The sequence below is a fragment of the Lasioglossum baleicum genome, chromosome 13, assembly GCF_051020765.1.
Source record: "Lasioglossum baleicum chromosome 13, iyLasBale1, whole genome shotgun sequence".
In the NCBI taxonomy this organism is placed as follows: domain Eukaryota; kingdom Metazoa; phylum Arthropoda; class Insecta; order Hymenoptera; family Halictidae; genus Lasioglossum; species Lasioglossum baleicum.
Genome location: NC_134941.1, coordinates 4,318,537 through 4,345,884, shown reverse-complemented (window position 1 = coordinate 4,345,884; position 27,348 = coordinate 4,318,537). Strand labels below are relative to the sequence as shown.

Genomic DNA, 27,348 nt, shown 5'->3' with positions numbered 1-27,348 from the left:
CAACATAAATATCGCGTTTCAAGATCACAACACAGAGCTAGCAGAATCGTTGTAAGATAAAAATCCAGGATAACAAAGGCTAGTTGATTTAAAAAAGAATAACCTCCGAGCAAAATGACATCTTTAGATCGAGCTTACGTCTTCGGGGTGTTCCCTCGTAGCGGTTGGGAGTATCGAGTTCTTCGGGTTTTTCTGTCTCGGCTCGGATTCGTTGCGGCCAGGATGTTTTATACGATTTCGATACACGGTACACGACGGGAGGTACAAAGTTCCGGCGGCGTTTCGCACGTGGCCCTTTTCCATGTACCTTGGGAACCGTCGAAGGGAAACCCGACGGTAGTCCAGGAGGATTCCAAGGGAAAAGGGAAAGTTTCTCTCCCGGTGGGCGGCGCAGCTCCGGCGACAAATACCGCTTCCACTTCTTCGATCCGATAGCGATCGACGGAAAACAAACGCCCTGCGACGAACCCTCGTTCCTTCTTAAGAAAGGATTACCCAGCCGTGAGCCTTTTGTTCTCCTTTTTCCATTCGTCCCGTCGACTTTAGCGCTCCGTGGCTTCGGGCTACGCTGTTTTTGCTGCTTTTGCTCGAGTTCTCAGAATCCGCCGCCGCCACCGTGGGGATCCGCGTCGGGATAAGTCGGAGAGTGTGAAAAATTATTCCCTTTAACGGTCGCACGGGGAGTCCTTCGTTGGTTAGAAACTTGTGGTTCATTTTCTGTTACTCCTTCATACCTTATTCATTAATAAATTGTTACGAAGTGCTGCTCTAAGGGAAAAGAGAATTTTCTGGTGTGGAATCAGCACGAGCACACGAATCCAAATCAAATTTAGCCAAATAACTTTCAAAAAGCTAAATATTGAAGTTCTATTTTAATCATTTTTAATCAGGCATAAATCTCGATTCTAAAAAGTACATTTGAATAAAAATTCACTAAATATAAAAGTTGGCAGAAAATATTTCTATGGAAAGTTATAAAAAGTTCACTGACAATGAGAAATAAGTTGTGTACATGTGAAAGTATTATTTATGATGTATCAAGTACGATGATATTAATTTTTTACAATAATTTAATTAGGATGAGTCTCAAAAAGATGACACAGGAATCTACTACTGTCTCCATTCTTTGTAAGTAGAAATACCCAGCAATGGTCAGACACCGTCACTTGTATGTCACAATGCGGGCGAAACTTTCTTCAAAATAAAATTGTGAGACACATTATTCTATATTCATAACCGGTATTGTTTTTATATACAGCACAATGTGCTGTTTTTGAAGAAACCCTTCGAGATAATTAATTAAAAATAAACTTTATGATTTTTAACCAGTTTGACTGTATTCCTAATTTATCGAAACCATTCATGAAGGAAATCGCATTGTATCATAATATTTCAGACAATATTACATTCATTTTACATACTATTTTAGGATAATCAACTAAATAGGAACGTTTCTGAATTATTTGGCTATTCACGAAACACGCGCGAAAGTAAGAAGTTTGAAACTAAACCGTGAATCGTAGCTACCAATTCGTTTGACGAATATTTTATCCCCATTAATCAAACACGGAATCCGCAACTCGTGAAGAGTGTTCGAGTATCGTACTAACGAGACGAAAATTTATGTCCCAACCTAGGAAATGACGTCCATCACTGGCAAAGAGAATTCTTGAGTGAGACGAGTCAAGGTACCGGAACACGTTCAATTTTGCATCTTGTCTTCTCCAGAGTCAGAGTTAAGTTTTCGTCAATATTGTGCATTGGACAAGTCCTTTGACTGGTGGCATTAGTGACACCACGTGAGCAAACATGGCTGAAGGTTAAAATAGTTCAGATCTGAATAAAACGTAAGAATAAAACGATTTAAAAAGTTTTTAAATAGATTAAAATTTATCAATTCAGAATGCGTTATTTCTCTGAAGGGCAAGGAAATTCACACTTTATAATTGCTTTAAATAATTATTTTCAATCGATTTGTAAATATATCAATCCACTGAAAGCTCGACCTTGAGAATATACATTGGTATGAACCAATTTTCCAACACATGCATAATCAAATGAGAATGCACCACGTTTTTAAGACGGACTAAAAAATATAAAATAATTTTTCCTAGCCCCATAGAGAGAGTTTTACGGTTTAAGTGTCTGATTAGCAGATTGTTTAGCATATCTAGTTATATACGCAGGTTGCATTCTTTCAAGAAAGTAAATATACGCAAACACGCCCAAATATTAGGTCTGGTAAAGAATATATCGGCTACGAGGGGCAGAAAGAACCCCATCCTGCGTAGATCATCAGTTAGTCTAGTTCTACGTGCGTCGAATAGGCAGCATTGCCACAAGACATGGTCTGGGTCCTCCATTCCGTAACCACACCTACAGTTGGTATGATCAACAATGCCCACACGGAACAATGAGGCAGCCAAGTTGTAGTGATTGGCCCTGATACGATCAACAGTAGTAACAAACTCCCTCTTAAGACCTTCGAAGTTATTGTTGGTAAACCAAGGCATTCGATTAACTCTGGGAACTCTGTAAAATAATGCAAATCATGTTCAGCTGTGTAGACCCCATTTAGGGGTCTGGATAAGAATACATACAACATAGAATAGCAGAATCGTCTGTTGTCTGCTACATTCATGTGCATAAATTGTAATAGAAAATCGTCTTGCCAAGAGAAGTACGAAATGACACTATCCATTTTATCATACATAAGATAATCCATTAGATTCCGAGTTTCCAACTATAGAAACTGAAACTATAGTCGCTAAAAAACTTACAGTGCGGCCAACAACAGGTGCATAACCACGGATTCATCGAGCAAAGTTACGCTCAGTAGATCCCGACGATATTTATGGGATCGCGGATCGGATGATGGTTGTCCTTTGAAACCGTGCGCTCGGAAACGAAAGCCATCTGAAACCTGGTTAGGATCGGTTTCTGCAATTCCAGGAGCACCTTATGCATCTTGTGACCGGTCGATCCCTGGAGAGGAACCATTCCAGTGTGTAATACTGCATAACCGTGCTGCATTACATATGGCCAGTGAGGTATGCGAGAGCCTGGTAGCAACAACACCAGCTGGATCCGAGAGTGGGGTGGGCTCACCCTGTCCTCGCACGGGGTGAATAGCCGTGCCAGTATGTCCCTGGCCGGCTGCCAGGCCCTGTAACTAGTCGTACCACCACATTAATAGAGTTTTATTGTTATTTACTGTGACAACGGCCCGTTATTAACGAGGCCTCGGCCGGGGCGCACGGGGACAGCCACGGAATTGTTGATCCCCGTTCGACGACTTTGGTTAACTTTGATCAGCTTTCTCTCGTACATCGTTGGTTCCGTTCACCGTACAATCGAACTACCCTGGTGCCGATCTGTGTGCCGTTGTTTAAACGGGCCTCGAATTAGTTTGACTTGCCCCGGGTATACAATTACCATTCGTCATCTGTTCGACACGCAGCGCTCGCTCATGATACGGGTAATGTACGGACGTGAGATCAGGCCTCGATGTTCGATCCGGCAGGTGTTCACTTTCGGAGTCGATTGATTCCGATATTGTTGCCTTTGATGCCACCGGGTATACGCGGCCCCGACGGAGTTCCTCGAAATTCGGGAATGCTGATCCCGAAATGGATCGGGAATGCTGATCCGAAATGGATCGGGAATCAGCTGACGAGCTGTCATGAAACTGCAACCTGGGAATATGTTTTGTCAATGACTGGAACTAGGAACTGGAACTGGGAAGTTGTTATCAGACATTGAACTACCACACTCAGGTGCAAACAGATAGGACACCCTATTAAGTTAACTTTTATTTAGTGGATAACGTGAACGAAATTTCTTCTATATGCATCGTTTCACACTGGTTTTGTATAGTTCAAGTGGTCTAACTGACATGTTGCTCCGCACGAATTTACCTAGAAGAACGTAAACTTTCGTGACAAATTAGGGGGACAAAATGGTAGAACACGTGTTTGAAAAGTGGTACATATCAAAAGAATTTTTGTTTAATAAATGAATATTTCGTAGAGTCCCCTTTATCACGAAAATTATTCGTTTAATGAGGGCTGGGCTGGTTTTTACTTTACCGGACTCAAAATTTGCGCCTTTCTTCTACGAATTATGATGTATTTGGTACACTGAGAAAAAAAAGTAGTTACTTCAATAACACGCGTGCTATTGTAATTTTTTTACTTCGATGAATATCAATGTATTTTTTTCAATAGTATGAAATTTAGAAGCAAATCGTGATGTATTTGAATTGTCTACCATGAAACGATTGAAAATATTATTCGATTCAATACTGTACATTATTATTCGTAATATTTCCCTTTTTCCTTGAATCAGATATGTTGTTAAAAAAATTTGAGAAATGTATTGATTTATACTGGAATTGGTTTGAGGCCATATCTTATTTTTTTGAAAACATTGATGTCAAGCTATTCGCTTATTTGATTGGCGGAAATGAGTTTTGCTATTGAAATTCAATAGTATTAAATATTAAAATAAGTTCATATGATATTGGCACTATTCAATAGTACATCTTATTGAATCAACATATATTTTTTTTGTTTCGACAGGATTTTTTTCTCAGTGTATGTAATCCAGTAGATTTGTACTCGGCGCGGATGCAGACCGAAATTTCGAACCTCTAGGATCAATAGTTAAGGAGCTCCATTAAAAACGTTGTAAAGTGGTCATAGTGCGCATACCTACTGCTTTGAAAAACAGATTACATTGACTGTGTAAATGAACAACAATTTAAACAGTGAAGTCATTGAGGTAGAACCTTCGTCGAGAATATCCTCGATCCATTTTTCTACAATTAGTGGGAAGCGGAGCATCATGACTTCACGCTAACAGCTTCAAACCTTCCGCATTGTTCCTAAGAAGGCAAATTACAGGTTAATTCACTGCTCGCCGGAAAAAATGTCGTTTCGCTCGCGATAAATTCAGAAAAAGGAAAGGCGCGGGAACCTTTGCGTCACGCTCGACGGGAGAAACGACGAGTGTAATAACCGCGCCGGGACAGGCTCGTTTCGCCTGTTGTTAATTAAAAAACACCCGTGGCGTTGTTCGTTGAAACGCGTGCTTTAATGCGACCGCGTGTTCAACCCTTTTCCTTCCCACCATCTTTCGCGTTTAATGTAGTCCCGCGTATCGCGTCCCTTGTCCCTTCCTGTTAAATACAACGAGCCGTTTATCGGTCGACATTGTGGAGTAATTCTGGTTTTACATTTCCGAAGAATCGATTCTTTTGAATTTCCTCGAAGCTTATGCAGTAGGAGTTGCTTGAATTCGTATTATCAACGTAACTAGAAGTGTTTGTTGAATGCAACAATATTTTATCAACTGGCTTCCATGATTTCCCAAAATTTCAATATTTACAATATTTCTTTTTGGCTTGAACATTATGTATGAGGAAAGGGTAGCTTAATTAATTACAAGAAAAATTGTAGCGTAAGACGTAGCACTACTCTGAAAAGAATTCATGAAAATTGTTAAATTTTGTGGGACACTTCGAGATCCATCCCCTCCCCCTTCTCTTCCCTGGTTCACAAAACGACCGCGTCAATGCGGGATAATGAAATGAAACGATAATTACGAGCAGACGGTCGTAATTCCGTGAAACGTTTGCCGCCACGTTACCACTGGTCGTCCGCGAACTTTTAATGAATTTTGCATTGTTTTTACCCATTTCCATCAGGGCGGCTGAGTGACCGGAACCATGAGGAAACGAGAAAATAAACCTGGTAAGAGACTTCCGCGAAGTTGTTTATTAATTTACGTCGACGTGGACCATCGTACTGTGTCGCGTCCCCTCGGAACTTCACCAACCCGCTTCGAAGGAATGATCGAACGACGTGATTGGATTACCGTGTCGAATGTCGCCGAACCGGGTAAACAAATTATGCTAAAATTGTAACTTACAATTTTTAAGTCAGTAACAAGGATAATCTTGTAATTGGGGGTGACGAGATACTTCGTCATTTGTGTTCACCGTCACCTTTCAGAAACTTTCCTTCTTAATTCAACGAATAACTGTCGTATTTACGTTGAATGTGGTTACATTTTCGCCACCTCAATTTTACTTGTCTTTCCAATTTTAAATTCTTCATTAGCCAGAGTCAATTTCATAGGTAATAGTGCTTTTTGTATATAATATATAATTATTATATATTTATATTATTATTATTATTATTATTATTATTATATAATTATTATATAAATAAGTAAATAATAGGTAATTGTGGGAGCGGCAATGCCCAGATTATGAGAACGAACGGAGTATATTCGAAACAAAGCTTCTTAAAGCAAGTACTGCTTGCATCTTTGGGGTAAGCTATACTGTATCGGACTCAAAATCTGTGCCTTTCTCCTATAAATCATGATGTATTTGGTATGTAATCCTGTACATTTGTACCCGGGGCGGCTGCAGATCGAAGTATCGAACCTCTCGGATCAATGGTTCAAGAGTTACGCTTGCTTAAAATTGAGCAATCTGCAGTGTTTTCGACAGGTAAGGGCGCCGCCATATTGGTTTTTAATGACAATGACGAGCCGCTTACCGAGCAGAAAATGTTGGAGAAGGAATATCGTGGAAAATATTTAGAAAAACATAACTCAGACCAGTTAAAACGCTACATCATCGCCATGTAATCGAAAATTCAAACAACAATCGCAATACCCGCTCTATATTATCAGCATTAACGCGTGCCCGTGCTGCCATCTAGCGGTTCTGCTCGGTAAGCGGTGCGCGATCGTCACTACAAACCAATATGGCGGCGCCCTAACCTGTCAAAAACACTGAAAAATGCACAACTTCAAGCCAGCATAACTCCTGAACCATTGACCCTACAGGATCGAAACTTTGACATGCAACCGCCCCGGGTAAAAATTATAGGAGAAAGGCACAAATTTTGAGTCCGGTAAAGTAAAAAGCAGCCCCTCTGTTTTGTATTACTTCCTCCTAATATAAATAATAAACAATGTGCCTCCAGGATTTGGGAAATATGTAATGTCTAAACTACACGTAACAATATTGTATTTGCTAAATAAGTAATTTGAAATCATTAATAAATAAATAAAATCCAGAGGACCAGCGAATATTTCAAATAAAATGTAAATGGCTTCTTTTAGTCTAAAAATCGGAATTTCCAAACCACTGGAATGATGATGCTATTAATTAACGTGCACGTTAACAGGCGTGATTCACGTTTTAATGAACAAACGCAGCATCACGTTGCGATCTCCGACAAAAGGCTGTTCCGTCGAACAAGCGACGGAATACGGGGAGCGGTCTGTCGCGGAGCTCGGCGTCGCGTCGCCTCGCGTCGCGTCAATTTTCCTAGGTTTACGCGAACCATGCGTGCTATTCTCGCAGCTCTCGCGGTTGTGTGTGGTCGAGAGGCGATTTTCAGCTGGATGAAAATACGTATGTATGTACATATGCATGTAGCAGCGCTTGAAGGAACGCTCCATTACCCAGTCCACTCCTCCCCTTTTTGGTCTTGCGTCAGACATTTTCAGCGATACGTTCGGCATCACGCTCTGCAGATTAAAAGACCGCGCTGAATTTGAAAGACCGGCGCGATGGCCGACGTTTTGTTAACTCATCGCAGAGAAACGAGGACGTAAAAGACATTAATTCGTATTCGACAGTAGTGACTCGAACTTGAATGACTTTATATATAATTGTTCTTATTAAAAATAGTGGTTTAAAATCTGCACCACGAGTCTCAGAATTTTTTATGATTTTTCCCAGGATGTCACTGATAATTTAGGAATAAACTTTCTTGGGATGTATGGATAGATCTTTAAATAAACTATGTTTTAACAGCGCATTTTACTTTATTTATTTATTGGACAACGTGCAATCATGTCAACTTGCTCGACGTATAAGCCCTTGTTAGCTTGACGTGCCGCACCTGTCGTAGTCATGCGAATACAAAAAAATGAATAATTTTCTCAAAGTTAGATAGTGTGAGCTGAGATTATACCAGCTTTTAAAAATACATGAAGAATGGAACGAGTTCTAACGTTTGGAACAATAATGATCTTCTCTCGCCAGAGAAATTGGTCTTACGTTGCTAAATATAATATTATAAATAAAAGACATAATCGATATTTTGCTGCAGCTACTAGACAAACTTCTAATGAAGCAAATGAGCAAAACTAATCAGTCGGTTAGAGTTTTAGAGATATCTACATAAATTCGGTAAAGTTCGGTTTAAAACATGAATAATAAGCAAATTTCCATTTATTTCTAACTTTTGTATAATATTCCACAACCGAATATTCCACATCACTCGTACTGAATTCTTAAATGCATTATGAAATTGTTACAAAATGATTATGTATGAAAATATGGAGACTACAGAATGTCGGAGGCAACGATAATTTAACTGATTTATTGGAAATAAAATTTTAATAAATATCTTCGTTCCGTCACGCCAAATAAATTAGCTTGTACGCTTAATTATACAGGAAATGTAAATATTTCGCGATGGAAGAAAGAGGGGTTGATCCGCTTTAGCATTTAAGGATTATCATTTTCGAAGTACGGCCGCGGGAACAAATTTTCTTGCGATGAAATATGCAGAGGGGATGAAATAATAATTACGATTCAGTGACACGGAAAATGGCGGAATATTGAACAGTGCTTCTGATAAAACATACATACCCCGGACATTTCCTCGATGGCTCGTAATCAGTTGCGCGTTCATTAACCGGAATCGTTTCATTTCGTAGTGCAACGTGTAACCGGTCGCGTTAAGCTCCGTTACAGTCTGGTTCGTGGTCGAAATTTATGCGCTGGAAAGGCGAATCGAACGATGATCTTTGCCGTTTTAATGATTCGCCGCGACGAGCCAATTATTACGGTTGAATATACGCGGGCCTCGCGGCGGGAATATTAACGAGACGGCGCGTGAATCGCGTCATCGATGTCATTATGTCGAGGCGTGGCAGGCATTGTGAGTCACGAAGAATGAGGCATTGCCGGCGACGTTCATGAGACACGACCTTAATTAAAATATAATCACGGCGAGCCATAATTCAAGTGGAAACGGTGATGCGCACATATCGATGTTAAACACGTGAGTTCAACCCTCCAGGAAAATTGCAAATAATAATTTCCAATCAATCTTCCGTTTTTCCATGTGTGATATGAAAATGTTTTTCAACGATTATGAGCAGCAGGAGTTTAATAAAAATTCATTTTATCCCTTAATAGATTTCCTACATGGAAACATGATAACAATCTTCCTAGATTTTTCTAATCTTTTTCTGTTTTATACTTCACCCAACCAATTTCTTCATAAATACACAAAAGTCAGTCTAGATATAATGGAAAACCTATTTCTGTGTGTAATTATTTGAAAGCACAAACATTTCATCGTGCTGTACGTTCTTCGAATAAATGTAATATTACTGATCGAATGCAATAAGCCCTTCCTTGTACATTCTATAAATGGAAGCTCCTTCCTGCTTTCTCTATTATTCTCACCGAATATCAATTAATTACTTCGGTGGATATAAATTACTAAGGTACCTTTCGGAGCTCTTTCATCTTCCATTAAAATATATATACATACATAACGTTCACAAGAGGTTCAGATTCATTTTAACGATACATTATTGAATATCATAAAACATAATCCCCTTGTAACTGAATATTAATGCCAGTGACTGTAGGTACTCTAATGAATCACGTATTAATGAAATCTCAATCATATCTGAATAATCATCGTCTTTCTACACATCATCATCGTATATACGTTTATTTTATTGAACGTAGGATACGAACCTTATTTGACTATACACAAGCTACAGTTTACATACAGTTACATACTTCATACTAAACTAACTACCACCAGTCAAATGACCGGATAAAAATTTGGTTATTTTACAATTATTGAAATTACAAAGAGGCTGTCATGAAAAATTATTCATTGTATTTCTTTCAGGGACCAAAAATAACAGTTATTCTAAAATTTTCTATGATAATACTCATTAATAAAAAGTTGATTATTATTGAAATTTAAGATAATCTACGCAAAATATAAAGAAAAAATGCGAAGAACAAAATGATTAAAAAATATCGATTTTTATACTTTTAGGTGTACAAGTAACAGTTATTAGTGTCCAAAAAATTGGATCCTCCTCGATAACTGTTATCGATGAAGAATAACTGTTTCGATTGCTCAAAGCAGTTATCGATGAGAGGAGTTCATTTCGATCGCTCATAACAGTGAGTAACTTGTGAGTAATATTTGATCGAACCTGTGGCGCCGAAATCATTAACATGTTTATTTGCATTATCTACGATCGACATAACGGAGTATTCGCTCATAAAATTTATTTCGATCGCACATAAGAATTATCGACGAGAGAAATTTATTTTGATCGCCCATAACATATTTCAATGAGAGAAGTTCATTTCACTTGTTCGTAATAATTATTGATGAGAAAATTCATTTCGGTTGCTTATTTAATTATTGTATCGAAATAAATTTCTCCCATTGATAACTGTTATAAGTGATCGAAATGAATTTCTCTCAACGATAACATTTACCAACAAGAGAAAAATTTTTGGTTGCTTGTAATCCTTATTTGTAACCAATACGATTTTAGTCGATGAAATACTTGTTATTCCATGACTTTTTTTCTTTTTGGTTATAACAGTTAGGGTCCCTGATTTCTATGAATAATCACGCACATATTTCAATTTTTATAGTGCACTATAAGTCAGTTAGTTATAGTGCTCGGTAGACTTAATGTTAACACTTACACATTCGCGGGTGTGGCCGAATACCATGTACAAGCTATGTAGCAGGTGTTGATTCTACATGTACATATAGATCGAAATAAAGGAATAACATTTTCTCGTTTGACGCCTCGTTTTCAAGAAAATTCGTTGGTTTCGCGTGCTGTATGTGCAGAAAGCAGATTCGGTTGGTCATGATCAGACGCGTCAGGCGATTCCTATAGAATAGGACACGTATTTCCAAACTTGATTTTCTTGAAAACGACACTGCCGATATTTATGGAAAATAAAAAAGTTGGTACATCATTGCAATGTGCACAGGAGCTAAATATAGCTCTAGTCTTCTAATCTCTTCACTGTTTTAAATTGCACCTACTCATAAATGCATAAAATCCGGAATCTAATAATAATCCGTAATATTTCTTGAATCTTTGACAATCTTCCATGCTCTACTAAAAATTTCAGAAAACTGCTTTCAGTGATCATCTTCTGGACACTCACATCGATTTACAGCTTTGGAATGAATACGTAAAAATTGCAAATTAGACAACCTTATTAGTAGACTGCGGATGTTTATGCAATTTGCTATTTTCCTAGACGAATTTTATATACGACTCGAATCAATTCAAATCTTATTTTCTGTGTCAGCAGCCTTTTTAGATGTGAAATAAATTAAAATCGTAGTAAATTCTGTCGTATTTTATATCCTAGCATTTTTTGAAAATTTTCAAAAGCCATAATTGCATGAAGATCCGCAGTACACTTATTAGATATTGATATACTCAACTCACATACACACATGTACTCATATACTCATTCATATGTCCATTGAAGAACACTAAATTCCTTGTCCTTTATTTCATCTTTGCCAAGTGCGTCAATACTCGCGACCGTCGGCGTAGATCCACCATATTCGCAGAAAATATCGATTCCAACTATCCTACAAGCATCTGCGACTCTCCTACACGTATCCGAAAGAGCGGTTCCGCAACGGGGCCGCGATATTCCACAAAGGAACGATCCCCGCGCCACCATTTCCTCCACTTTTTGTCTCAAGTGGCTCGGAGCGGGGCGGCAAGGATCGCGAGCAAGACAGCGTCGAGCGGAACCGCGAGAATCCCCAAACAGAATTTCACACCCCGAAACGTACCGGCAGCCAACTTTTCCTCCGAACGAGGCCAAAAAAGAAACCGAGGAAAAAAGGGGGTGGAAAGCAGGAGACCGGCGGAAAAGCGTGAGGAGAGAGAGCGTGGCTGGCGGAAACCGGGCAAAAAACTGCTCGAAATTTTCGCCCCGTCGCGAAACTGGCAGACGCATCGTGTAAATTTCACGTTCAAGAGAGACTTACCTGCAGTCGAACGCGGCGGCGTGGAGGCGCGGTGCAGTTCGGGAACGGGCCGAAATTTCCACGAAATTTTCCCGGCGAAACATCGTATCGTTATGTCGCGGGATGGTTGTCGTTCTAGGTGAAATGGCTGGCACGAGGGTGTGACGTCGTGTCCTGGGTTCGGGGGGGCGGTTCGAGCCGAGGGGAATTTCGATACCCCGAGTGTAATACACGTATTCGTAGCTATCGTGGTAAATGGAGCATGCTGGGTAACGGCGCGTCTTGCACTAAGGGGTGGCGCTACCACGACTACGCTCCCAATCGACCTCCTCGACGAGTCTTGAGCTCCCGGCGACGATTCTGCTCGAGGACCGTGTCGATCGTTTTTAACGATGATTCCACGGCTTCTAAGATCCTGCCCGTACCCCCACTCCCGTGTATATTCGCCGTATGCCTAGTGCTTCTTAGCCTGTCAATCTGCTACTTTGCGATGCGATCGTTTGCCGAGAACGTTTGCTATGGAAACGTTTAGCTGTACTGTGTGAAGCATGTTCTTGAGGAATTATTTATTTTTGATAGTGGCTTCAGTATACAGGGTGTCTCAGCTGAAGGAGGCCACCTAAATATCTCCTTTATTTTTAATGGCACAAAACATATTTATGGGATAATTTAAATGGTATCGAAGGAGGAACATTTTCTTTTGTCCGGTTATTTTTGCATAGTTTTTTCGAGGTCATCGTTATTTTTTTATCGGGAAAACTTATGTTTCTTTATTCCATCTTATGGCGGCTGAAAAAATACAGTTGAATATACTTAAGTCGTTAACAAGATGGAATAAAAAAAATAAGTTTTCCCGATAAAGAATAACGATGACCTTGGAAAAACTATGAAAGAATAACCGGACAAATAAAAATTGTTCTTCTATGATATTCCTCCTTCGATACCATTTAAATTATGCCATACATATTTTTTTGTGCCATTAAAAATAAAGGAGTGGTTAAGGGAGTCATTCAAAATAAGGAATAGCATTTTTTCGTCTGACGCCTCGTTTTCGAGAAAATCGAGTTTAAAGATCAGTCAGGAAGTAGAATAAGTTGGTCATGGTTAGAGTACGGTAAAAATTATTCATAATTATTGAAGGCAATTTTTTTCCAGAAAGATGCAACCAATAATATTATTTTATGTATTTTATTGTTAGCTACAAGTATGGTTTTCTATTACAAGCAACAGATTTTCAAAATTACTCATAATGTTCTCGTTAAATTAGATCTGAAGACTGTACAAAACTATTTTGATTACTTTCCAAGAAAACACGCTTCGAGAATGCACCAATTTATTTTACACGATTTTTCCAGAGATCCTATCACCGGCAGATACGTGATTTATTTTTCGAGCTCATTTTACACGGTTTAGCAATCTCTCCACGCGCCTGTGAAATATTTTTCGCAGTCACAATTATTTCATTTCCTACGATGAATCGAGATGTGTAACATGTGCTGTTCCACCACGTTGACTTCAATCGTACATTATAATTGTAATAATGGCGTGTGTCGAATTGTATTATTCTAAATTCAGCTGCCACTGAAACCACATACAGTATAGAATGCCCCAGTGAATTTATGTGTTATTAATCCTTGTGCACCGTTCAGGTAATTATTAAATTAGTATTCTGTACATTAAAATCTCCAAGGACTTTGACACCTAATGCTTCATAATCTGATTGTATTATAAGTATTATGTCACATACTGTTACTAGAAAATACATGACGAAAACAGAAATTATATGTTTTAACCATTTTTTAATTTTGATTTAATTTGATGATTATAATAACGACTAAATATATTTTTACTGTCTTGCATTTGATCTACTCATGTTTGTCATAAATGCATGAAAACGCATGAAATTATAATGTATTAACTTTTATTAAATTATAATGTATTAACTTTTATTAAGTTATAATGTATTAACATGATAACATAATTATGAACTTCGTCTTTCCTATATTCTCGTATTATTAAATACATTGTTTTTATTTTACGTGACTTTTCTGAGCGTTGGCGTTGCTCTCATCGTGTGAACGACATTTAAATGCACTACTTTACAAGATTAATAATAACAAAATGTGGGTGTTGGTAACCGGACCATGTCCGAAACAATCGAATCGTGCGATGGTTGCAGTTGATTAATAATTGTAGCGTCTTACGAAATTGAATGGAAGTAATGCGTTGCACGAGGTGTTTGTGTGAAATTTAAGTATGGCAATCGAGCGTGCGGGAGAGGACCAATTAAAGGTTCGAAGTTGGGGAACGGTATATCGCCGTTCCCAATTCCGTTTTCCAGCCACTCGTTCGCTCTCCATAAACAGCCGATGGAGTGGTATTGGCAGGAGAAAAAAAGTGGCATCAGAATGGTGCACAGCCTACGATTTCAAGCAGCTCCGAATTGATCGTTTAATAATGCAAATGCGATTTCAATCCTTAACCCCCCGGCGCGTTCGGTATCTAATAGGATTCCGTAAAGCACTGACTTCAGCTTTCGAGGCATCAGTAACCTTTGCCAGTGAGACGCTGACGTTTCATTGAACTGTGTGGTGAGCCACCAATTTAGTCGCCATTAACATCAAATGTTTCTGCACCATAATCGTGTCATGATTATATTAGAAATTTTATATATATTTCTCTATCATAATTATATAATGTCACAATTTAGATTTAGAAGAGAAATCTGGAACCTTGTAATTCGAATCCATGTCAGTCTGATTTGTAATGTATTTCTTGAAAATGTTAAATCTTTATCTTAGATCGTTATTTAGAATTTTGATAAATCAATCGCATGTTAAACCAACTATAAGAATAATATTTTATTTTGTACAGTTAATTAACTTCTGGGATAATAACTGTACATACAGAGTTATGGGGAACTTTTATATCTACATTTTAATGAACAACTACAAGTTGATCGAAGCATCATTAGATTACTTAAAAAAATTCACATTTATTCCTTTAGAAACAAATTCGAATTTTAAATGTAGTAACTTTTGGATCACTCTTGTAATAAAATATATTCATTCTCACCATTAGAAATTTATATTTATTGTACTCTTTTGATTTTTTGTGGGCCTTTCTCTCCAATAGCATTGTACAATAAATTATAGTTTCATTGTTACTGTAATTGTAATTTTAATTGACGATTGTTATTCTAATTAACTTCCCGATTCATAGGGAAGTTACTGTAATGATCCCGAAAATCGAAAATCGATTTTTTAGCAGATCTTCACGTTTCAAGGTCTTTGGAGTAATTTTAGACTGTTTTCAGCAAAATGTTTGTATGTGTGTGTGTGCGTATGTATGGCCGTGCGTATACGTTTTCTGAAAAAGTAACAATGCGATCAGAATGATGAATGATGCAATCGATGTGCGCCGCTGTAACTTAGAGTAATTACATAAAAAAATTCTTTTTATTTTTTTTTTAAATTTTATTTTATTTATGCAACTAATGCTAATGTTACCGCTTACACACAATAATCGAAAATTATCCCAATGCAAGAGTGAGTTAATCATCTCTACTCCCGAGAATACATTTTCAAAGGATATCGATGAAAGTAATATATCGTTTGCGAAAAACTAATCAAGACAATTTATTTTGCAACATTAGTATGCTATAACAAGGAACCAAGCGAGCAACGAGCCTACGATGTTGGTTTAATGCGACGCCATATAGCAAACATTTTGATAAGTAGAAAACTATTGAATTTCCCTGAAAACGTATAATCTTCTTAAAACGTACACTTTATAATGATAATAATATACTACAACTAACTAATCGGGAAGTTCTTTGTGTGACTCTTGGAGAGTCACACACCAAATAACATCCGTACCACTAACCCTCTCGCGAGCTCGCAAAGCGAACGAGCTACGACAACCCTACTCGCGAGGCGAGCGAGCAACAACACCCCTCTAGTTTCCATCTCCGGAAACCAACTGTAATGATGCATTAATCACATCAATGAATCGTCACGTTCAAGCTATCCGATAGATAGCAACAAGTGGTTGCCAATAATGGCGAACACACAATTATTGTTTATTTTATTAACAAAGAAACTCTCGACATACTGAAACGGAAATTATTGATGGCTATACCCAATAATTTGTCTTACTATAAAAATTTAAGTCAGATGGAGGAATCGTGTCAACCGCATAATTTCGGCGTCATTTTTCCTGACCGAGCTCAACAGCCTATCAACTCGATAGAAATTCCCGGTGATCACTAGGCCAGCTGTCACGTGGCCGTAACACGTAAAATGGCCATAAATTTGAGTCGTTTACCCGGCACGCCAGCAAGGGACCTGAATTCGAAAGGGCTTCCGAAGTCGGCGGAGGGATCAATCAAAATTTAGGCGGCATATTCGTATCGTCGTGTCACCCGAATGCGGGCTTCACCGCAAATCTTGATTAACCTCTTCCGTCTTCGTCTACGGGAAGTTCCGGAGTCCCCGAGCGCAGTGTCGGAGGTGGTAACATCCATTTTCATCCCTCAATGACGTGTGTCTTGTTCGAGCCGACGATCGCTCACGTCGCTGCAGGGCACCATTCGTTAAATTGTTCCGGGAGAAACGTTTCGTGGTAATACTTAACTCTCGATCATCGCCAGCATTTGTGGGCCTTTACTAAGTGTAGAATGGAAATTACACAGGTTTTGCACTCCCAATTCACCTTCTTGCAGACCAAATTCATTCCCTTGTAAACCAAGTTCACCCTCTCTCAGACTAAATTCACCTATTTGTAAATCAATTTCACCCTTTTGCATCTCATGTATTTCTTCACATATTTTTCGGGAAGAAAAATTTTACTGTATGCAGTAATATTTCACGTAACAAATATTTATACATACATTTTCATAAATTGACCTATTATTTATCACAACTATGATCATATAATAATTATGGAAAATTATTATTGTACAGAATTTAATTTTTGAAGAAACTTCTTCAATAGGATATTCATCATTGCAGGATATGGTGGTAGAAATAATAAAGTCTGCATGCATTTAATATTAAATTAAAAATCTTGCATTTCTACCTCTGCAATTTTTATTAATGAAATAACGAGGAGTAAGCTAACTATTTGAACCACGGCTACATTATTTAGTGTACGAGTAAGCTCGAAAATATTTTTAATGGCTGCATAAAATGTGTGCGATTTGCAAATGCAGCAAATAATAATGAATATTTATTCGAATGAAGACAAATGCCAAAATTAGAATCGATTCCGAGGCAGCTGAGCTTTATACAACGACTGTTGCTGGTACGAAGTTGGTGTGCTTTATCGCTTTCGTATCACATAACAAGAAGTGTTACTAAAAACCAGGAAGAAATATTCGCACTTTGTTTTATCTCGCATCCTCCGTCGCCGGTAGCATTATTGACTGACAGCATTTTGATACTCGTATAAAGTCGTTCGTGCTACCATAAACCGGTCGAAAACTGCATCCGTTTTTACTTCCTGGCGTAAACTATATGAAATATGTCAACGCGTTGACAATAGCCGTCGGTGTGGTGCCAGCGACACGAACAGTTCCCGACTTAAATCACACATATACCAAAGCATCTGTCGATCCATTGTAGTTCCCCGTTTTGCTTACCGTTCCCATGTACGTTGCACGTTGTTCTATTTTCGCCGGAGGAATTGCCCGGAATCGGCAACTAAATTTAGATTTAAAAATTTCGCTGAACGTTTTACACCCGCACGATTAATATCGATTGGATTCTATCGTTTTATCTACCAATAGTTGAGAATTTCTTAATGAATTGTTAAAGAGCAACAGCGCTTTTGTACACAATCCAGCAACCTATGTGGATGAATAATAGTGACGCAACTTCTTCTGAAATTATTATTTAAAAAATATTACAGAGCTTCTTTCAGTTGGAACTTAGTTTCAAAATCTATTAAGGATTATCTTGTTAAGCAGAAAAATCGTAAGGATCAGAAGATGTGACGACTACACTGCGGATCTTTATGCGAAATAAAAATGTTCTAGCTGTATTGCAACAAACTAGAGTGAAATAGGAATTTATTTTATTCTTCTTCAATATGTTTTATAGATTGAAAATAATGTAACAGTATCACTTAATTCATTCAATGAATTTACTGTTTCAAATTATACCTATTCATTTTTCGTCACAAATGCATAAAATCCGCTGTCCAGTCAAGTGCATAACATCCGCGATCTAATTATAAGATATCTAGTGAAATTTTTAGTTAGAAATGATGAATTATAATTGAAATTTCCGAGTAATTATGGATAAGCTGTAAGGCAGTTAGAATATATTGGGTTGGCAAATAAGTTCGTTCGGTTTTTGTGATTTATTCCACTGTAAAAAACCGAACGAACTTATTTGCCAACCCAATACATCTCAGCTGAAGGAGGCCACCTAAATATCTCCTGTATTTTTAATGGCACAAAAGATATTTATAGCACAATTTAAATGGAATCGAAGGAGGAATACCATAGAAGAACAATTTCTTTTACCCGATTATTTTTCATAGTTTTTTCAAGGTCATCCTTATTTTTTATCGAGAAAACTTTTTTTTATTAAATATTACAGCGGCTGAAAAAATACATTTGAATATACTTAAGTGATTAACAAGATGGAATAAAAAAATAGTTTACCCGATAAAAAATAACGATGAACTTGAAAAAACTATGAAAAAATAACCGGACAAATAAAAATTTCTTCTATGATATTCCTCCTTCGATACCATTTAAATTGTGCCATAAATATTTTTTTTGTACCATTAAAAATAAAGGGGATATTTAGGTGGCCTCCTTCAGCTGAGACACCCTGTATAGTTTCATTACATGTATCATATCATCTTTACGAAATATTAAATAAGATGTAATGTGTAATTGAATACTGCAATATTTTAAATAATAGTAGGTATAGAGGCTATTAACTCCACCATTTTACGCAAAATTCAAGCTATGATCACAAACACGTGGCGATGAATGTGTTGAATATTCATGGTGTGTAATACTACGCGACGCAAATAGAGATAGATGTTGAAATCAACGTTGCAATAAACTGAAGTTCATACGTTGTTTTAACGCTGAATGAAATTTATAGTGGGTGAAATGAATTCCTTTTGTAATTTTATTGTTAGCAATTACTGTGTAAAATCGTAAAATTACCTAAACATCCACAATCTTTTTTTTTTAATGGTTATTTTACGTCGCACTTAACTGCCACAGGGTTTTTTTCGCGACGGGACCTACAGTTTTTATAAGGTGGGTTCCGAACCACCTTGGGCACCACAGTTTAAATGCCACATGGGATAATTTCAGAGGTGCCGGCACTTCCACAATCCAATAGCAATTTTCATACGAATAAAATCTTTTATATCAAATTGCTTAAAAGTAATAGCCATGAAATTACTACTAATAAATGTGCGAAGTGTGTCACGAGTACCGTTTCTTCGGTTGTTGTGCTAAAAGGTCGTTTGGCGGATTGTTTTTCTGTAGCGTCCTCGTTCGGGCCTCGCTCGCATTTGCCTTTCTGGCAGCACGTTAGTATCCTTCGAGAAGCTCTACGGAACGGTCGTCAATTTTCAGTTGGTTTTTTCAATCGAACAGTGTATTCTCCATACGTCACCTCCTACGTTGTGTTCCTCGACCTCTGGATACTGTCTTTGATATGCTCGCGAGCTGTCTGAAAGGTAAAGTCGCGCAAAAATTATAAATTCATTCATTCTGAAAGTATTTCAATAATTAAACAAATCGCCCAAAAAACTACGTTTTTCACAAACGACGAAAGACTGTTTCTAAAATAATAGAATATTGTAGAATATAATCCTGAAGTGTGTGTGAACAATAATAATGTCATGTTTATTATTTCAGTCTTACAACCCTCAAAAACAACCCTTTTGATTTGTCACGTTTTTTATTTGTATCTGACCCACACAGAACCGATATATTTTGAGTTGTTATTTTGTTGTTGAACGACATAAATGCTATCTGACAGCTAGACAATGATGATGACGGCTTCTGATAACGTATGAAATAATATTTACAGAATTCATTAATGGTAATAACTCAAAAATCTGGTTTTTTCACCTGTGCCACTTTTGTCGCAAAAGTGCGAAACGATATGTACTTGTGAGAAATGCACAAAATTCGCAAGTTAATTATTATTTCTGAATTTCGAAGGACTTATCGCGAGTGGTGCACACAATGTCTAGCATGTAGAAATTGTTTAATGGTTTACACAACAGTTTGCTAGACAAATATAATTAATTTTCGTTGATCTGTTCCAGAATATCCGCGCCGTTTCAAGTAGCTGCGGCCGCGCTGGTCCTTGCCGCCACAATCTCCGCTTTAATTGGACATTGTTATTCGGACCATAGAACACTCGTTGCCTGTGGATTATTCCTCCTCAGCGGTAAGCACGCAACTTGAATTTAAATTTAATAAAAACTTTACCGCTCGATTAGCGTCTGCTACGTCGAACCTTCGGATGGTAATTACGCTCTGTACGTAACGCTGCAAACTTACAAATAGCTTCCCCGATACCATTAACATTTCTTTCCTGGTTCTACAAACATTTCTCGCAACAATCTAAAATGCATCGATTGAGAAATCAAATCAGTATTTCTCACTATATACAATAAACTTATTACATATACCTTTTTCTGCATTCAAGAACATTTAACGGTATAACCTCTAGTTAAACGTCATTATTGCTTTTAAAGAAAGTCAGATGATATTAGAAAAATTTCTTTCTTGATTTTTTAAACATTTTATGGTGCAATACGCAACATATCCTTTGAGAAATTAAATGAATGTTTCCTTTCTTACATTTTGTCACACTTCTTTCTGCATTCAATGACATTTTATCTCTAGTTAAACATCACGATTAGACTGCGGGTTTTTATGCATTAATTTATGAAGAAATTAACTGGGTGAAATATAAAACAGTGAAGAATATAAAAAATCTAAGAATATTGTTACGTTGTTTTCAAAGTAAAGGTACCATTAAAGGGTGAAATAAATTTGTATTCGACTACTGCTTCGCACAATCGATGCAGAATATTTTTATTTTGCATAAAGATCCGTAGTATAATTGTTTCTAAAGAAAGATTTATATTCATTCGATTAGTAAACAAATATTTCAATATTAATCCTCTACTGGTTTATATAGTGTTTCGAGATAGTGTCTTATCGGGAAGCTAAAGTACAGCTATGTGTGTGTTTGTAACTTATTATTATAAATATCAGTATTCTCTAGGAGGAGTGCAACATAACATATGTAGGAACTTTATGAAGTGCTAATCTATAAAATATGATTTGATCCTTCTAAAATATTGCATTTATAATATAGTTGGAGATATTAAAATCACGATTCAAAATTTCAATGTTACGTCAAAAACGATTTAGAATATACTTCGTAATATTGTGTGCTGTTACGTAAATCAAGACGACACAGAATAAATGATGAATTGAACATTTCTCGACATTATACTTAACAAGGTTCATTAAGTAATTAACATTTGATAAGAAAAATGGCAGAAAAATTCTACTCATCATTTTAACCTGATAAATGATTTTTTCACATGATGTATTATGATAAACTAAGCTCTCTAGCCTCTAGAAAAAGAACTCAAGTGTTTGGGTTCACTAAAAAATGTACTCCACTTGAAAGGGTGTACAGAGATCTTTCACGAACTAAATGACAGACGTTTTACATTCTAATTCCCGGTGTAAAAAGAAAACTTTATGTTGCCCTGTTTGACCACTTTCGCAATTACGAGTGACCGTCAATTCCGCGACAGTAAAGCGGGATCACGAAGCGCGGGAGCTAATATAGTATACTTAGTGCGCGACAGAGTCGACTAATGATTAAACACGGTATTCTACTTTCGCGTAAAATCCGCAAGAATCCCGGTTAGAGCCAGCGCAGCGACACGAAATCGTCACGTAAAGCAGGGCAAGCGTCGCGACGCGTCGTCGCATCGCGTCGCCCGTTGTAGCCGTGTGCAATCTGCTCGCCGCGAAAAGTACATTTCACGCTTAACACGACCGGCAGCGTTATAAAGAAAAATGTCGGCGAGGCCGTGGCGCCCGGGCGCCATAAAGTATCATAAAATCTGCGTCGTGCTGCGGCGGTCGCCTCTAATCAGCGATGATCCGGCAAAAAATCGTCGACGCGGAGAGAAATCTCGCGCGGCAAACCTGGTGATTAACAGGACGGCGAAACGATGCTTTCAACGTGTCCTCGGAGGGCGACAGAGGGTTCCTAGCGGAAGGGATGGGGGTTGGAACGATAAAAAAGCCGGGAAAAGGGACAGCGCGCGCGATTTTTGAAAGCGGACAGTAAAGCAGTTTGCTCGCCGGTCACGTATCGAGTCCAAGGTTCTTTCTCTCTGCGATCCTCAGGCCGACGGTGTATCAACCGCACTTTCCCCGCCGTTGAAAAGCTAACAATGTGATCCCCCGTCTCCGGCTGAACTCCCACGGCAGGGGTTCGCACGTGAACAGTTCATAGATCACCGCCGGATCGCGCACACGAACGGTCGCGCGTCTTTATTCCCCCGGGCAATTTGTATTCTTCGGAGCTACCGCTTTCTTAATATTCGCCAGAATTTCCGGCCCGGTATATTGTTTTATTAAACCGGACCCTCGTATCCGGTGTCCTGTATTTTAACGACCAGGAGATATTGCGATGGTGCGTAGCACATTGCCCGAAAATAAGGACAATATTGCATTGTCATCCAGTGCTGAGCTATGTTTAAATTTCAAGCCTCTAGCTTGAATTCAATTGCAAAATTTGTACCGAACAAACAGACAAGAAAGCGAGCTAATAAAAACGTGGTAAAATAAAAGAGTCACTGCTTCATATCAATTCAAAACTAGGTTTATAAGGGTCTTTCATTAAGTAACAATTCCCTCGTTTTTATAACGTTTTAATTATGTTTAGTAGGTTGCAAATAATATAATAGTACACTATAATTTTACTATTTTTGCTATTTTAACTTTCACTTTCCTAAATACATAAAGATCTGCAGTCTAGTCATGACGTTCAATAATATAGAAGTCTACAATATGTGATATTTGTTGAAAAATTGTTTCCATTCAAGAGAATTAATTATTATAGAAAAGATACTTACTAAATAAAATGCAACAAATAATGCTTGAAACTCTTGAAAAGTTTGTTTAAAACGGCCTGACACAACGTAAATAATCCGGAAGATCAGATATCATTGACTCGTACTACTAGCTCATAAAAGCTCCTCCACTTCAGCCAAGGGATCACTAATTCCTGCAATATCTGTTTCCAATAATGCCTTCGAGACTCTTGGAAATTAAGTGCAATACTGATCAGGTAACAGGTATTAAAACGTGCTCATAATTTTATAATCCTCCCAGATATTCTATATTATAAAAAAAACATCTTTCTCTTGACGCAACAGTAGGAGTGGTAAACAATGTGAAACTGACTCTCTAAATAAAACTCTTCAGTCTTTAATTTTCTATAAAATTTACGATAATTCCCGGAAAATTTCAACGTCTATAATAATTAATTTAGAGTTTTCACCTGATACATTACATATTTTATGCATTATTCATAAGCATGAGTATTTCGTTTTTGTTTCTGTGCTTGACACATATCGATATATGTATATTAGAGTACATTTGCATGACGAGTATGAATCGAGTATAAATTATTATTTAATGCATTCAGTAAATCCTCAAATCCTATAAAGTATAAAACAGTGCAAAAATTGTATATATTTTATCGATCTCACTGTGTGCTGTTATATTAACTATTATGCAAACAGAAAAATATATACATGTAGACAATTTTAAAGCTTATGTTTCTAGCATACTGTGCATAAATTCTTATTATAAATCGATATAACAATGAACAAAGAATGGATATATTTGTAGCGGTTTTACAATATTTTTAGAAGAAAGTTAAAGAAATGTAAGAAACGGGAACCTGGATATCTGCTTACTAGACTGCGGATGTTTATGCATTTCCAATTTTTGTAGACGAATTTTAAGAAAGTGGAATAAAATAAAATGTTGTTTTCAGTGGTAGTAGCCTTTGTAGATGTGAAATGAATAAAAATCGTACTAAACTCTGTCGAATTTTATATTCTAATATGTTTTGAAAATTTTAAGGAGCCATAAATGCATAAAGATCCGCAGTCTACTGATTACCCACACAAGGATTGAATTGAATATCCTTTATTTCGTCATCGTTTTCAAATATTCCAAAACGTTAAATATTTGCAATTATATTTCACGAAAATTATAATCTACAGGGTGTCTCCGATATGGTGGTACAATTACAAATAGAGTGAGCCTAGATTAGTAAAAATAAGTAGAAAATAACAATCTGCTGATGTGCCTGACCATGATCTACTAATTCTACTTATTGTACATATTAATGCATTAGTACCTAACTAATCTTTGTAGAACAAATTTCCCTGAATATTTTCAACGTACAGTTGCCTCGGGAAATAAGTTAACTATCGTAATTTCTGAGGAACTGAACACAGAACCTTTAATATGTTCGGCCCTTCCGCTGTCAAGATAGACGATTTTAATTAAAATTTTACATCCTATCCTGCCAATTTATTTCTGCGCGCCGTGGATGTAAAACACCGAGTGTCTAGTGATCGGTGATTTGTTGCCGATCGATGTAACGACGCCCGAGCAGCGTAGGTCCGGCAAATGGAATAAAATTCAGCTCTGGGCGCGGAGCCCGTCAGGAAACGGCGATTCCAGTCGGGCGACAGTTGATCCGTAGATCGAGTGGATCTATTAAAAATCACTTGGATAGGATCGTCGTCCTGCCGGAAAGATGAAACGCGGCGTCGCTCCTGGCCCCTTCGAGTTCCGGGCAAATAATTCGGCGATCGTCGAGCTCGTCTGGCCGCGTGTAATTAGTGACTAGTTTATCGAACTCCGCCGGTTACCGGGGAACGAGTCTCAATGGTAAAATTCGAGCCGGATTTTTAATTAATTCGGCCTTCATCCTCGTTGCTCATTATTATCAACCTTCCTGTGCCGGCGAAAAAAGAAACGCAACGCAGGGAAGCATCATCCGCTGGAAAAGAAATATAAAAGGCATTCGGAATTACGCGATGCGTAGTTTTTAATTAACCATTCCAGAATTTGTTGGGAATATTTCTCTTTTTACTGAAATAACAGTGGTGCATCTAAAGAATTATCCGGCAACCAAGAGATCTACTTGGAGAAGGAATTTCTTACACAGGTGAATAGATTTCTCGTAGATGTGTATGTGTTGAGGTAGAGTAAATGTTTAAGAATTTTTAGTGGAGGTTAGTGTCTGTTACATTTTATTTTAATATGCTTGCAAGTCTACTTGAATGGAATTTTTGTTGAAAGAAAAATAGTTTCTTTAAGAAATTTTAGTAGCAGTGAATTATTGCAAAGCAATACATTTTTTAATTAATATAACACGCCAAAAAAATAATAGATTTGGAATGTTACTCCTTATAGTTTAATATATGTATGCAAGATATTCCAAAAGAATATTTTCGTTTATAGGAAAATTTTTCAATTTACAATAAAGTAAATTATATTTAATAATTCCTGAAAATTCATTATTGTAAGATGACAAATTTCGAAATTAACACAATATTGTATATACATATACAATATTATACAATACAATATAAAATACATAATATAATACAATAATATTATATAATATAAAAATCCTTTGTAATTTTTGTGAATATATATTTTAATATAATTCCTATGCAAATATACATTGCTAATCTAGAAGGACAAGTGATATTTAACTACTGCTGTGTTTATAAGGCCGCGGGTATGTAAACGGTAACACCGAGACACTCTTAACCTATAAGGCTTTATTCACGATGTACATATAACAGATGTGTCCGGGACAGGGCCACGGAGAGAGTGATCGCATTGTCGCATTGCTACCGATCACCGACGCGCCGGTAGGGCGCGCCATTGTACACGCTGTACATACTCATAAAGCGCGTACACCACATTTCCTCCCTCTTTTTTAAGTATGCGTCCATATGCATTTTATTCCCTTCGCTGACGGTTCGCTATTCTCGCTGAGTGACGTACCGGCTTAACAATCTGGTCGGTATGACGCTTCGTAACAGTACCCGATTCAGTTTTCACTCTAAAGGTTGACGGTGACAACTCTTTAACAATTTCGGCAGGGATACGCTTTTCGCCGGAAATACCGTAGTGATCAACCATGACTGCGTCACCTACGCTTAGTTGCACATTGCGCGAATGCGGACTATTCTCAATCTGTGACTGCTGCTTCTCGTGTACTTTATTCCGGACATTTGGTCTCAACAAGTCAAAGCGTGTTCTAAGCTCTCGCTTATAGAACAACCACGCTGGCGATTTCCCGGTCGTGCAGTGTGGCGCGCTACGGTAGTCGAACATAAATTTATTGATGGCTTCATGTACCCTTTCCCCCCCTTTTACAATTTTTATAACCTTGTCTTTAAATGTGCCGACAAAATTTTCGGCTGCCCCGTTTGTCGCCGGGTGATAGGGCGGGGAGAAACTGTGCCCGACACCATTGCTTTTCAAATATTGCTCCAACTCATCGCTTCTAAACTGCGGACCGTTGTCCGTGACAATAAGTTTTGGTAGTCCGTATTGAGCAAATAATTTATCGAACACTTCAATGACTCTGTATGCTTTAGTATTGTTTCGGAAGTTGATAACCTCTGGCCACTTCGAATGGGCGTCCACTACTACCAGATACATATCCCCGTACAACGGCCCTAAAAAATCTGCGTGTATCCTATCCCATGCCTTTTCTGGCCAAGGCCATGGCGTCAATGGTGCGTGTGGTGGTGCTTTTTGTTCTGCAATGCAAATTTTACATGATTTTACTGTGTTTTCTATGTCCCGATCAATATTCGGCCACCACACGTACGATCGTGCCAAGGCTTTGATCTTCACCATCCCTAGGTGCGACGCATGAAAGTCGATTAATAGTTGCGCACGTAATGATTCTGGGATGATTATCCTACATCCCCAAAACAAACAATTCTCTTCTATTTCGATTTCGTTCTTTTTAGACAAATATTTTTGCTCCTCGTCCGATAACTCTTTGTGATTACTCGGCCACCCTATCGTACAAAATTTCATGATTCTGCTTAAAACTTTATCGCGTTTAGTTTCAAGGACTACTTTTTGCCAACCTATGACGCTCATTTTTTCATT

At 37.7% G+C, this 27,348-nt stretch overlaps 1 protein-coding gene across 2 annotated transcripts in view; it reads left to right on the top strand.

Moving 5' to 3' along the window:
- Positions 1–27,348, top strand: part of LOC143215264 (uncharacterized) — a 309,905-nt gene that overhangs the window by 200,030 nt on the left and 82,527 nt on the right. For both annotated transcript variants that reach the window (XM_076437245.1, XM_076437246.1), the window contains exon 4: positions 20,406–20,530. In XM_076437245.1, coding sequence (XP_076293360.1) covers positions 20,406–20,530 — 125 coding nt within the window. The remainder of the gene's footprint in view (positions 1–20,405; positions 20,531–27,348) is intronic.